The sequence below is a fragment of the Zootoca vivipara genome, chromosome 6, assembly GCF_963506605.1.
Source record: "Zootoca vivipara chromosome 6, rZooViv1.1, whole genome shotgun sequence".
Taxonomy (NCBI): Eukaryota; Metazoa; Chordata; class Lepidosauria; order Squamata; family Lacertidae; genus Zootoca; species Zootoca vivipara.
The window spans coordinates 79,782,325-79,797,339 of record NC_083281.1 but is presented as its reverse complement, the minus strand read 5'-3'; the positions used below and the strand labels follow the sequence as shown (position 1 = coordinate 79,797,339).

At 42.1% G+C, this 15,015-nt stretch overlaps 1 protein-coding gene across 2 annotated transcripts in view; it reads left to right on the top strand.

Moving 5' to 3' along the window:
- The first annotated feature begins 7,016 nt into the window (after positions 1-7,016).
- The window catches only part of PRKCZ (protein kinase C zeta), a 93,628-nt gene continuing 85,629 nt past the window's right edge, over positions 7,017-15,015 (top strand). The window contains exons 1-2 of one of the 2 annotated variants that reach the window (XM_035116949.2): positions 7,017-7,320; positions 10,078-10,292. In XM_035116949.2, the coding sequence (XP_034972840.1) occupies positions 10,222-10,292 (71 nt within the window). In that variant the 5' untranslated portion in view covers positions 7,017-7,320; positions 10,078-10,221. The remainder of the gene's footprint in view (positions 7,321-10,077; positions 10,293-15,015) is intronic. The other variant, XM_035116948.2, reaches the window with a different exon arrangement.

Here is a 15,015-nt window from a genome sequence, read left to right as displayed (position 1 = left end):
CTTCTGCTTTTAACTATGGATAGCTATGACGACTCTCATTTTATATACCTATGGGGGGGGGAAATAGGGTGCGTCCTGGAAAAAGAGGGCATATGACAAACCTATTTTGGGGTGTTAATGCTGTGGATCCCTCCGTCACAGTTTCAGGTTATATTAAGGTGGGTCTGCTCCTTGCTAATAAAAAGAACTTCCAAGGGGTCCAATGAGGAGGGCATGGCTGGATTAGGCAAGGAAGAGGGCCTTCCCAGCCCCTGGTACCCTTGGCCAGTGCCTGACTTAACTGACAGTTGGTGCTGGGCCTGAGAGAGAGGAATTGGCATTTTCAAAAGGTGTCCATTCAGCTGATCACCTTTTAAAAAACCAGCTAACTTCCTTCATGCAGAACCTCCTAGAGCGAGTGAGATAATTTCCCCCATTAGTAACGCACCTCTAATTCCCCACAGCCCTTGCTGATGTTCATAACTCTGGAAGTTTTGCTGATACTTATAACCTCTCTCTTTGACAAGTAACCAAAGAAAATTAGTTATCTTCTTAATGTAAGTGTTAAACATGGGGCTGACCTATTTTAAGAGAGGCTAAATAATAATAATACTGGTATGCCATCCTCCAAGATTACTTGCACAGAGATTACCATGGAAATCAGCTGGGGGGGGGGGTTTCCCACACACCGTCGCTCTACAGATTCGACGAATTCTGGTACAGCAAACAAGATTCTATCTTTTGAACTTTCTGTCTAGCTTAAACTCCGTTCTTTTTATTTATTTCTTTTGTATAATAAAACATTCTGTTTAATCTATCCCATATTCAAAAGAACCTGTACATCAAGCATGTGGTTGTATAACAGTCATTACACACAGAAAACACACAAAGAATATAGGGTTAAAAACAACTCTGTGGGATAAATGAATGCATAAATTAACAGCATACTCCTATATTAGGCAGCTTCCTCTATTTTGCTCTCGGGGGAAGCAGTTTGGCAGGTGACGGAAGGGGAAGGAAGTCCGATGTTTCCATACCTACAAGCCTTCCTCAACTGTAGGATCCCAGATGTTGTTGCACCACAGTGTCCATTAGCCCTGACCATTAGCCATGCTGCCTAGTGGGAGTTGGCACCCTAACATCTTGTGGAGAGCCACCTGCAAGCTGGGGGAAATCCTGTGTGGGAACAAGGCAGTTCTGGGGCTCGAAAAACCAGGCAAAAAGTGTGATCTCTTTCCATGGTGCTGAATCCATTTTATATCCCTGAACAGAGCAAGGGAGTCCAACTTGCCACTTTTGATCACATGTGTTTGAGGAAATGAAGCCAATTCATGTTACATTGTGGAGGGGACGTCAGATTTCTCTCCCACCCAGTCCCGAGAGCTTGCAGTGGGCTTACAAGTATAAACCCATCTCCTTCTCTCCTCCAGATGATCTCTGGGAGCTAAGTCATTGTGAAAGTGAGAAAATGCCGGTGAATTTGTCCGCATGCCACGGAGGTTGTGCATTCTTTGATAGGACTAGCCAGGAGTGCCTTAAAGGGGTTCAGTTGCCATGGGGGCAGAGGAAGGCTGGGGAGTTGAGGTGGAGACAGTGGTTTGGGTGTTTGTATTAACTTTAGTTCTGTGAAAAGTTCTGCGAGAGAGAATAAAAGAGCAACATTTATTACAAAGCCAGTTAGGAGTGACAGCACTGTGTTGAAGCTCAGATGCCTGTTACCAGGGGGTGTGGCAAGGGTGGGAGTAAGCAATGGAATTGGGAGAGTTTTTAAGTTAAGACAGGAAAAGAAATAAATTGATGGGCAGGAAAGCATCATGAAATGATAGACTGGAAAAATCTTTTCTACCCTCCCTCGAAACTGTCTATTGACAAAAGGCACCAGCCTTTATCTTAAATATTAGTTGCCATTCATGGGTTGTCTCCAACTAAGTTTTACTCAGAGCACATATCCATACCTATTTTTACTTGTATGCTGCCTTTCCACAGACCAAACTATGCACAGGGCGGCTTACAACATGAAAAAATACATAACCACAACATAACAATAGTAATCATAAACAATAAATAAAACATTAAAAGATATGCAAACAACAAGATCAACAGCAGCCAGGATCATGTATGCTGGTTTATGCCTAATTTCCTCTGGTTCCTGGCATTTGCTCCCAGAGCTGATTGGAAGCAGGGATCCTATTGGTTCAAAGTTGAAAATGCACCTGCCCCTCCTCGCACAGCTCTGTAGACTAAAAGGTAAAGGGACCCCTGACCACTAGGTCCAGTCGTGACCGACTCTGGGGTTGCGCGCTCATCTCACATTATTGGCCGATGGAGCCGGCGTATAGCTTCCGGTCATGTGGCCAGCATGACAAAGCCGCTTCTGGCAAACCAGAGCAGCACATGGAAACACCGTTTACCTTCCCGCTGTAGCGGTTCCTATTTATCTACTTGCATTTTGACGTGCTTTCGAACTGCTAGGTTGGCAGGAGCTGGGACCAAGCAACGGGAGCTCACCCTGTCACAGGGATTCGAACCGCCGACCTTCTGATCAGCAAGCCCTAGGCTCAGTGGTTTAACCACAGCGCCACCTGGGTCCCCTTACTCTTACGCCACAAATCTCTTACACCACAAATCTTTTTGCCACATTCCTATCTTTAAAGCCTCAGTTAGATCACAAGCCGTCACACAGCCTACGACGACGGAATAAGTGCTGGAATCACTCCACATCCCCCCAGCCTTGTTTCTGTTTTCTTTTTAAACACCATACCTCAGGAAAATTGGATGAGCTTAACAGACTAGCAGACTATGCAGATCAAGAGACCAAAATAGAAATGAGGAATACAAAGGAAGAAGACTTAAGACTGGCCTATTTAAATAAATGTAGGTCTTTTCATCTCTGCCCGGGGACATTGTCACAAAACAGAGCCTGGATCTGGCCTACGTATTATATCACAGAGTCTGTCAAAGGTCAATGTGGGATATATGAGCATATGTAAAACAGGTGTGGAGAGTATCTAGGCCAAATGTGGCTTTCCAGGTCTCTTCATTTGGACCTTCTGAGCTGTCCCCAGACTACATACCCCTCACCAGCCCTACTGAACAAAGGTGAGATTTACAGGAGCGTCTCCACCCCCATCATTCTGCCCAGACACTGAGCTCCAGCTCCGAAGGCCTTCCCTCACTGAGAGATGTGAGGTTACAGGGAACCAGGCAGAGGGCCTTCTTGGTAGTGGCACCCGCCCTGTGGAATGCCCTCCCATCGGATGTCAAGGAAATAAGCAACTACCGAGAACTACCAAGAAGGCAGATAAGACATCTGAAGGCAGCCCTGTTTAGAGAAGTTTTTAATGTGTGATGTTTTATTCTGTTTTTAAACCCAGCCAGATGGGCGGTTTAATAATAATAATAATAATAATAATAATAATAATAATAATAATAATAAGGTCCTCTACCCACTTTTGCCTCTGATCCTACCCTCCATTGACATGTGGCCCTTGGAAGGTTGCCCATAAGTTAATGTGGCCCTCGACCTGAAAAAGTTTCCCTACTCCTGTTGTATGATCATCATAATTATGGGTATGTGTGGTGGGATGGTAGGGAATTAAGTCACCTTCTTCCTCTTCAAGGTATATCCTTGACATCTTTCAGACCAAGAATGGTATGGCAAGAATTTGTGAAGAGCTTTGGAAGGCTTCACTTGAAAATATGGATTAGTCAACACAGATCTTCTTCCTTTGTTGTGAGCCGAATAAATGGCAGAAGTTCACGTGTGGTTTGCACACCTAACTTTCCTCCCTTCCACGTCAGCAGACTTACTGAAGGCAGCCCTGTTTAGGAAAGCTTTTAATGTTTAATAGATTATTGCATTTTAATGTTCTGTTGGAAGCAGCCCAGAGTGGCTGGGGAAACTCAGCCAGATGGGTGGGGTATAAATAATAAATTATTATTATTATTACTACTACTACTATGCGGAACATAATGAAAATGAAGGACAGAGAACCGCCCTTGAAATCCACTTGTCTAGCTTGCATTAATGTAATGCAATTGCATTGTATGTTACTAGATCTCAGCCTGAGAGAGGTGAATCACAACAGCACTACTACAGCTGAACATATATGTGGTAACTTCTTCTTCTTTTAGAAGTAGGCCACCAAATGCATGTTTGGGTGAAAAGTGTGCCCCAGGGCACTGATGCATTGCTCCTCAAACAAGAAATGCAAACTCAGATGTTTATCCAACAAGCGAGGCATGCTCTACCCCTTCCTTTTAAAGGGCAGGGGAGGCACAGCAAATGACTGGAGTCTTGGGACTAGATAAGCAAGCAGGCACTCTTTTGGGGGGCGCTGGGCTGGTGAGGTCCGTCCATGTCCTTGGTGATGTTGGCAGAGTTGGTAAATCAGAATCTGATTTACTCACAGTTGCCTCCTTGGGAGGAGGCTCTTCATGGCTAGGAGAAGCCACAGCAGGAAAGATCTGACAAGGGGTGTCCGGTGTCACAGAAACATAACATTCTTCTGTTACCCATGCTCTCTTTCTAACTTCTGAAGAGTTCTTTCTCTTTAAACTGAACTTGGACTAGACAGCCTTTTAGATAGAGGATTGTCCTCTATGAAGCAGAAAACATGGCCACCTTAGGGAATGAGCCAAGCTGATCCTTGAGTGCCCCTCTCATCCACCCTTGTAGGCCTACTGCAGATCATCCAGATCCACACTGGGATCTGTTTGTGAAAGGCAGGTAATAAATTTAATCATTGGGATATTGTTTAGGTGGGTTTTTTTGTTGCTGTTGTACTTGGTTAAAATCTGCCCCTTGTTTTCAACTATCTTTTTACCTACAATGGTTGTTGTTGTTGTTGTTGTTGTTGTTGTTGTTGTTGTTGTTGTTGTTTTACAACGATGCACATTGGCTCCATGACACTGTTCCATAGCAGAAGACATCCTCAGTGGGGCAATACAACTGGATACACAACCCTGCCCCTATTAAGGCAGCGTTACATAATGTTTGCCGGTACAATTGCTAAGTTTCTCACAATCTGTGAGCTCCTTAAAACAAAACAAGAGAAGATACAAGGTGTTGCTATGCTTTCCCCAGACGTATTTTTAGGACTCTCTTGCCCTCTGCTGGAAGAATTAAATATGCTGTGATGGAATGCACTGTTGCATTTGGACTACAAAAAGCAACACCTCCCCTCCTTTTAATATATTTTATTTACCACAGTCACTTGTAAACTTCTAAGGTGTCATCATAGGATTATTTTCTATAACAGTTATCACTCTTGAACTGGGAAACCTTATTTATAAAACACCCTTCTAGTTGATGGTGATCAGGAGCAAAGTTTTGCTTTGGAGGGAGATGCTGAGTTGGGAGTTCATTTGTGTGTAGGAAGAGAGAGGTGGAGTTGAGGTTGAAAGTGAACCAAACCTTTCTGTCATGCCAATGGGAATTTACTGTATTTTTCAGTGTATAAGACTATATCCCCCCCCCAATATTTTTTTAAGTTTAAAATTGGGGGTCGTCTTATACACAGAATATTTAAAATTTCTCTTAATTTTGGGCTAAAAAAATAGGGGCTGTCTTATACACGGGGTCATCTTATACATGGAAAAATGCGGTATACAGTGAGAAGCAGATAACCATGTTTTGCAAGTAAAAGCGTGGGGAATTTTTGGCCCTCCGGTTGTTGCTGAACTACAACTCCCATCATCCCTGGCCATTGGCTATGATTGCAGGGACTGGTGGAAATTTTAGTTCAGCTACATGTGGAGGGCCAAAGGTTCCTCACACCTGAAGTACAGCAAAACACCTGTCTGTCTTCTCCTTTTTCCTCTTATTTTTTTAAACCTGTTAACTTTATTTTTTCCCTTTTTTCTTGGTACTCTTAATTTTTATGGGGCTTTTTTCTATCCCCAGTTGTAGCAGGCAGTTGTCCACTCATCCAGTTGGCATCCGTCAGTCTTAGGAGACAATTGAAGATGATGCCGCCGGGGCATAGAGAAGAGTAAGGGAGAGACATGTTTTGTTGCAGCTGGGGCAGAGGAAGAAGTCCTACAGGTGTACCATGGCATTTCTTCTTTCTGCACTACACTCCTTCCAGCAGTCATTCCTCTTCTGGTAACTGCTGTGAATACACAACCTGTCTCAAGGCTCTGTGGTCATCTGCAAGAGATTCCCACTTAGAAGGGTTAATGTTGCCAGCCCTCATATCACATCTTTGTAACACAGAGTTGGTCTGTCAATGGACCTGGTGCCTGAAGCCAGCTCCAAAAGGAGCACAAACCCTCTGGAATCTTGCAACTGCGAGGCAGAGAGTGGGGGCGGCACCCAACTTTTGTAACATTATGTTTTAAAATACTGTATAAGATTCTCCTCGCATTTTATCCTCACAAATATTGCCCATTGAGGTAGATTGCGCTGCCAGGCCCTTTTGTGGGCGGACTGGGAGGATTTGAACCTGAATTTCAAGGCCAGCCTTAGCCAATCTGGTGCCCTCCAGATGTTTTGGAATAGCGGGCACCAGGTTGGCGAGGCTACCCCCGGCACAAAAGACCATTGCCCCTTCCAAAGCCTCCTCAACCCGCCATGCCCGCCTTGTTGCTAGGCAGATTAGCCGCTCGTCCCATCCCCTCCCTTCCCTATTGGCTGCAGGTGATTATCCATCCCACCTCTAATCCCTCTTTCTCCCCTCTATTGGCTCCTCAAAGCCTCCCTTCGCCCCTCCCCTCTCCGCCTCTTCCCCCTCTGACGCCTCCCCCCGGCCAGGTAACGACCAATGCCCGTTCGCCATTGGTCCATCTCCCCCTCAGGGGTGGGGCCAGGGGAAACCGGCTCCAGGTGAGAGGCCGCCCTCTTGTTTACTATAGGCCGGCGGTAGTTATAGAGAGGCTCGGGCCGGGGGAAGCGAGCTGATTGGCTGCCGCTGTATATGCGTGTGCGGCAGGGAGACTGAGGAGGGTTGAGGAATAAATCCCTCGAGGGTTGGCCTCCGCCATGTTGGGAGGAGGAGTGTCGGCGGCGCGCCGCTGCTGAGGTGGGAGGGAAAGGTTGCGGGAGCGCGCCCGCCAAGTGACCGACCGAGCAGCCTAAGCCAAGGCGCGCTCGAGGCGGCGGGTCGGGTGTTACCTCAGGAAGAGGCGGGCGAAGGACTCTGAGCTTTCCCCCACCCACATCCCGACTCTCCCCTTTCGTTTCGGAAGTTGGAACAAACTTCCAACGGGTCGGGAAAGCCCGAGACCTGAGGGAAGAGGAAGAGGAAGGATTCAGGACGACCCCCTTCTAAAAAGTTTTGGTTTTGGGGGTGTTTGTTTGGAAAGAGCCTGTCCCTAAAGCGGGACTGAGGGAGGGGAAAGGTGAGTTTCTTCTTTGGAGTTTTTGAGGGGTGGGTGGGAATTTATTCGGGTGAGGGGAGGAAAATTGCTCATTTTTGTGGCAGAGAAGAAGACAGCGCTTGCCTGCCCCCACTCCCGCAAACATAAGTCGGTGTGGGGCGGGCTGGCGGGAAGAGTAAGATTCACATGAATTGGAGTATAAATTGCGATTGTTTTCTACGCTTGCAAGCAGCCTTGTGCAGGTAGTGTGCCTTTATTGTGTTTTAAAGTTGCCTTTTTATAGAGAACTAAAGGAATATGATTATTCCTTTACTTCTCTATAAAAAGGCAACTTTACGATTATTCCTTTACTTTTCTATAAAAGTAGATGAATTGCTGTTATTGTTAGGTGCTTACAAACACATACCGGTAGGTGTGTTGTGTCCTTTTGCAAATGCGTAGTCACCTGTTGTGATGGGGGAGGAAGGATTTTTATGTCGGAGGAAACTCAGTACACACAGAGCAGGGTGTGTTTTTATTTTTGTTTCCTCTATTACCATGAGGATAGGTCCCTGCTCTGAGGAGTTTACAATCTATACCTAGAAGCAGGGGAGATCTTTTGAATAGAAGCGGGGAGAAAGATGAGAATGTATTTTTTGTTAGATGGGTGCTCTGAAGCAGTGTGACATTAAGAGAAAGGTTTGAGAGAGGGTGAGCTGGTTCTGTATCACTTTTTATTATTATTATATTTATATAGCGCCAGCCATGTACATGACATTTCAGGAAGAATGAGAGATGTGGCTTACAGTCTAGAAAATGAAGGTGGGGCAAGCAAGGGGGACAAATATGCAGTTATTTCTGTTTCACCTGCTTGGGCTTAGTCACAGTAAGGTCTTGAAACGGAGTTGTGAGGAGGAAGTGGGTAAGTTTTTCTGGAGGTATGTGTGGGGTAATCAGGGTGACATTGCTAGTTGAAGGTAGTGAAGAGTTTGTGCTGGTGGTGCAGCTTAGTATTGGAGGTAATGTGGATCAAATGCAGGTGTAATGTGGGGAGAGTGAGTTGGGGGAGTGACAGAACAGTCCACAGAAAATTGGAAGGTTGCAATCCTATACTGTACACACGTAACTAGGAGTAAGATCCAATGAACACACAGGATTGCACTGCTAGGAAAGTCTACAAACTGCATAGCATTTTTTTTTTGGAGGGGCAGGGTGGTGGAATTCCCTGAAAAACTGGTCTCCTCACCTAGCCTATGAAGGGAAAATAACTGAATCTGAAAAGTACCCTTGGGTGTGTTTGTCTGTGCATGTGCTAAAGAGACTAGTATATCTACTGAGGTGGAGAGTTTTGCTCCGGGGACATTTGTTCAGGACAGGCTATATTAAGGGAGCCTTTTTCTTTTTGGAAGGGTGTTCATATCTGCTGAAGGAGTAGCCACAGGTAACCAAATGTGTAGGTCAACACTGTTACCAGATTGAGGAGGGGGTATAGGATTCTAGTGGAATGCACTGTTCTGTGGTTTTAATGTAGTCTTTGCAAGTAATTGGCTACTAGGTTATGTTGACAGCTCATAGTCTCAAGGCATGTTTTATGAATTTTAAGGGTTTCTTGAAGTCTACATATTTGAGGGTTGTGAGGATCTTTTAAATAAAGTATCTTGGTTTTAACTTTCCTATCTAAATGTAAGTTCTTAAAAACCAATGTAGTGTTTTATGACTTTGGTAAAGTTGTAGACAAAAACCTATGTAAAAATCTTTCACACTTTCCCCTAAATGTACTTTAGTGTGAGGAAAAAAGTACTGTACAGTATCTACAAGTTTTTTCCTGAGTGGAGAAATGTATGACTGTTCAGAGTGCTTACAAATATCTGAGGGGGGACAATTGCATAACATTGCATTCTTTTAGCTAAAATGTGGATTCACATGCTTTGCATGAATACCTTGACATGCCTTACACATTCTATATCAAAGCTTACAAAAGGAAGACTTTCAAAGCAAAAATTGCAATGCAGTTGTGTATAGTAGAGAGCCTGATCTTTAGGGAAATGCCTAAGCTTTCATACTTACCTAGAATGTCATTTTGTACTTTCATGGCTTCCCCGCCTATTTTTTAAGTGCATGTTTTGTAGAAAATGCTGGAAACAGGAATGAAACTTGCTGAGCAGTCCTATCTTATTCCACTCTTGAATCCCTAGATTGGACTTTTTTCCCTGCTTTGGATATTGTGATTTGGATATAGCCTTCCTAAAGTTCCTTTTTCAAACATAGGGAAGCAGATAGTTTTGTGATAGTTCTGCCAAAGTTTTTGCAGATCCAGAAGATAAAGATCACAGACCGTATCCCCACCCCAATGATTTTGTAGGAAGGTTAGCAAGAGCGCTTGGAAGAGAAGGTTTCAAGAATGGAGCCAAAAAATTTCTTTGCAAAAGAGTTATCCTTCCGTTTGCTAAGCAGTGATGGCTAACATCACTGGCTGGAATCTTTCTTAATTTTCTATTGATTCAACTTCATTCCCTAATAGAAAAAAAGTAATTAGTCCTATTTTTAATAAGTATAGTCTTACATTTCATAATTTTAAAATATATTTGTTGAGTATATAAAACAGCTTTCATGGAACTTTAGCAGTTTTATAAAAATAAACTATTGTATCAGGATACTAGAAGAAAACATGAACCTGAATCCCTCCATTGATTTGTTGGACTTACTTGGTGTCTGTTTAGTTTAGCACAATGTATGTTCTGTTTTCCAATCAGTTGTTTGCTTTTTTGTGTATTTATACCTTTTTTTGTTTGCCTGCAGCCTAATGGGGCTATTACTTTGGAAGAAGAAGCATGGAAACTTTGCCTGCTCATTTATTACAATACCTCATTTCTCCTGAATGATTTGGAAGACAAGTCTGTAAACTCAGAACCTATCTTTAACTTTGACTGCTGCATTAGGACCATGCCTAGCAGAATGGGATCAAAAATGAATATGAAGAGAGATTTCATCAGAGTAAAAACACATTATAATGGGTAAGCGATATCAAATGTTTTTTGCCCTTCATTTTGCTTCTTGTTTATCAGGTTCTTTGCAACTTTTGTTTTGTCTACATTGGGTTGTATCCAGTTAAGTTCTACTCAGAGCAAACCTGCTGAAATTAATTACCATAGCTTCGTTTAAGTGGGTGTTCTCTGATTTGGACTAGCCATTTTTTTGTACTTACAGTAAAAAGAATGAAATTTACGTATGTTTTTATCAATTTCTGAAGTCTGTTGCATTGGTATTGTAAGATTTGAGAGGAAATGCTAATGTTGTTTGCATGGTGGCTTGGTGCAAAACCTGTGTATCATGCTCTTCTGAACAAAGTGATGGGTCTTTCATTTTAGGCTGATAATACTACAATTCAGTACCAGAACAGGTATAGTGTTTCATATTGGGGTTTGTAGGTGGTGGGGTGTCAAAAGATTTTCAGCAATCAAGGTTCAGCCACCCATGCTTGGATAAGTTTAAGATTAAATTGTTAAGAACCAAGCAATGTATTCTAAGAGCATTTGTTGTAGGAATTTTATTTATACTTCATAATAACTATAACAATGTTATCAGCAAAGGTCAGTAACCCTTGCCTTCAGTTTTATATGTTTATCTTTGTATTGAGAAATGTTTTTATTCTGACTATCGGTCGAATAAAGTATATTGATTGATTGGTCAGTAACCCTTCTATATTTTTGAACAAAAACATTTTCAGTGTTGGGCATAAATATACTCATTTAAGTTTTTGTACCAGTAGCTGCAACCCAACAGTAGCTCTGGCTTGTGGTGGAAAGGAGTTAATAAGAACTCCCCCACCCTCATGTTGCTGCTACAGTCACGTTATCAGCAACTCAATTTCAATTTTAAAAACACCAAGAGACTGTATAACACTGCATTACACACTCTAAACTGCTGCCCCCCCCCCCCCGGTGATACGGGTTTGTTTGCATTAGCACTTTATTTAGTTTAATATGTTCGGGGTGTGTGTTTTGCATGAAATGAAACATGTTGGAAAGACATGAATTCCTGTCTTTGCTTCTAACTTGTGGCCAGACATGTTACTGGCCACTCACAGTGGACTAAATACTAAAAAAGTGAAGTTTTCAGTTGATTTCTCTAGGCAACAATCACTTCTTTCCAAGGAAAGATTTTAGAAAGGGCTTCAGAATTAATCAGGAAGTCTCTTTGTCATCTGAATCCAGAAAAAAAAAATCTAAAGTCACACATGCACCAGAGAAGATCAAAAAGCCCTTTCAAAATGCACCAGGACGTCTCTTCAATGTTTGGAGGAGGGCCTTCCTGATTCATTTTGGGGCAATCTTTGTTTTCCCTGATGTTAATGTGTATTTCTTTGTAGCACTTCTAAGTCATAATACACTGTCTTGTCAGTCTACTCACACTGAAAGGTGGTAGGAAACTAATTACTCAGAAAAAAATAGTGCTTGCACATTTTGCTTTATATCTGTTTCCTATATTTTCCATTGTTGGGGCTCCCTTCTTGCCCTGGACCCAATACAGCAGTACCCATTACACTCCTTATTGGTGGGCCTGTACATAGGAAATCGCAGTAAACTAGTGTACACAAAGAGTTGAGCTGCTGGGTATAAACATGTTTTAGGATCTATAGCATTGCATGTGTTTCACAAGCAGCTTATGCTATCCCAGTGGAATGTTTTGACTTGGGCTTTGAACAATTCTCTCCCACCTCAGAGTTATATCAGAAACTGGTTTTCAGACTCCCTTGTGTGATGCTGAGCAGAGGTAGTGGCTGCTTTTTTGTGACAAGCCCATTGAAATGCTCTTGGAACTAGTTTCTCACTTCCTTGGACACTGGATTGTGCTTTTCTAAAGAACCTAGCAACTAGTACCTTGTATCTCCACTCACAATTCAACCATTGGATTTAAGATTTAGCTCCATTAGCTTTAATAGCATTGACAGTCACAACCAAAACAGCTGTTCTGGCAGAACTCTCTGTGACTGTGGTGTAATGGTGCTGCAGAGTAATGCCATGTTGCACTTTGCCCTCTGATACCCAATGGTATACCATTTTGTATGCAGTTATGAATATATCATAGGAAATCTTATACAAATGCTGACTTCAAAAGAACTTGAGCAGTAGTGTGAGGTGGGAAATATCCAAAAACTGATTCCTCGCCGCCACCACTGCTTTATATTTTCACTGGGAAATTTCCCTTTGATAAGTTCATTGGTAAGGATGAATGGGTGCAAATTACAAATAACAGTATTAGGCAAGCTTCACAGTGTCACAAGTTTTGTTTTCTAAAAACAAGTAAAATAAACATGCTAAATCAGGTCACTCTAGGGCATTAAAACATTTTCTGATGCAAATTATTCTTTGCTTATGAAAATGTTTCAGCTCAAAATTTTCTGGAAAACCCACATTCCTGCATTTGGCCCTCTTGTTTGTCCCTTGTATGACAGACCTCTAGATATGTGATAGAAATAAAACAGCGTGTTTAAAACTCAGTATACATTCTGGACAGTGCTGGATTTGTTTGTGTTGATCATTTAGGACTATAATCCTATGCACATGTCACTAACTTGGTAGTAAGTCCCACTGAACTTGGTGAAACATACAGTGGTACCTCTACTTACGAATTTAATGCGTTCCGAAAGCACATTTGTAAGTCGAAAAAAATTGTAAGTCGAATCCCATAGGAATGCATTGGGAGAAAAAATTCGTAAGTAGAAGCAACCCTATCTAAAAATTCGTAAGTAGAAAAAATCCTATCTAAACCGCATCCAAGATGGCGGACGGAGCTCCATTCGTAAGTAGAGTTATTCGTAAGTAAAGGTACCACTGTACTTCTGAATAAGGATTGTACTTTAAGACTTGCATGTGAAAATTTCATTAGGAACAGCCTGTTCATTGGCTTAAACCAGAGTGATTAAGGTTAAATGAATTGTCAATCAGGCTCTTGGTTGTGCAGTGCAATAAGGTTTTAATGGGTTGTTGACAAATGCAGCCTGTACAGCATTTTGGGGACATTCTTCATGGCATATTTTAGCTATAATTTCAAGTAACACTCAAGTTTCACTATGTGAGGAATGACATAGGGTTGTATCCAGCTAAGATTTACTTAGAGTGCTTCTATTACGGTAGAATTAACCTAATCTGGTCATGCCCCTTAGATCTAGCATTGAAAATAACCTTTAATTTTCATTGTTTAAAATAGTGATGTGTTTCTGTGTTAACTCTGAACAACTTTTAAGTTTAGCCTCTGTAAAATGGGGACATTGTAAAGCATCACATAGCAAGATTTTATGCCTTGTTTGTGGTAAAGGACCTCTGTACAGTTACATCCAGTCGAATTTAACTTTAGGGTGCGGCACTCATCTCTGCTTTCAGGCCAAGGAAGCTGGCATTTGTCCGCAGACAGCTTTTGAGGTCATGACTAAACCGCTTCTGGTGCAATGGAACACTGTGACAAAAGCCAGAGTGCACGGAAACACCATTTACCTTCCTGCCACAGTAGTACCTATTTATCTACTTGCACTGGTATGCTTTCAAACTGCTAGGTTGGCAGGAGTGGGACAGAGCAATGGGAGCTGATCCCATCGTGTGGATTCAAACTGCCAACTTTGCAATCGGCAAGCCCAAGATGCTTGATGGTTTTAAACCATAGTGCCACACCCATCCCTCTATTGTTTGTTGTTACCCTCACTGGAAAGGGTAAAGCTGACATTGCAACGTAGGGATCCCTATTTACTCAGCTTGGGTTTATTGATCATTTGTGAAGGTTTGTATAAGTATTGCTTTATGAAATCATGGTATAAAATGTAGCATGGCAGAATGCAAGTGTGTGTGTGTAGTGGATTCTTATTTCTGTGTGATCAAACATGTCAAACCACAGTAAGTCACAGTTATCAAAACTGCAAAATTAGTGTCGAGAATTATTCAGGAAAGTACTAAATAATTCAAAGTGTCTGTTCATGGTACAGTACACCTTTGATATTATGATTAAACAAATAGGCTAGTAATAAAAGCATTAGGGAGTCGTACCATTCATGATTGTTAGTGTGTTTCCATGGAAGCTTGGGAGGGTAGATGTTTGTATATCCTGGGTGTGACAGTGCTTAACGTAGCATAAGTGATCATGCATAATCTTCCTTTATGGCAAACATTCCTTGCTTTGCTTACAATACAGTTCATAGAATTCTTCTAAATTAAGCCCTGCTGACTAAAAATGTTGAGGAATGTGATGAAGGTATTTTTTAAAGTACATGCTTATTCTTCCACACCATTATATCTTATGTGAAATCAGTTGATGAGGCTCATTTGACAGCTACAAGGAATTGAACCTTTAGTGTCATTGCACCATTCCAGTGGAATGCTCTGCCATGGAGATTCAACAGGCATATTTCGTTTCAACTTTTAAACACGTGCTGAAAACTTTTCTATATTGTCACACCTATGCATGCATGTATATATACATAATTTTATTTGTATGCCGCCTTTCCACAGTTCAAACCATGCTCAAGGCAGCTTACAAGATAAAAAATGTTGTAACAGAAGTAGTCCTAAACAATAAATTAAACATTAAAAAAAAACCAGACTGAACAATTTCCACATAAATCACAACAAAATCCAAAATAAAGATTTTTTTTAAAAAAACCACAGCTACAACCCTCTCCCCAAAATACCCCAGCACCCCAGGCAATTACATGAGGTTTTGGTTCTGGGGGTGCATGCCCAGAGGCAA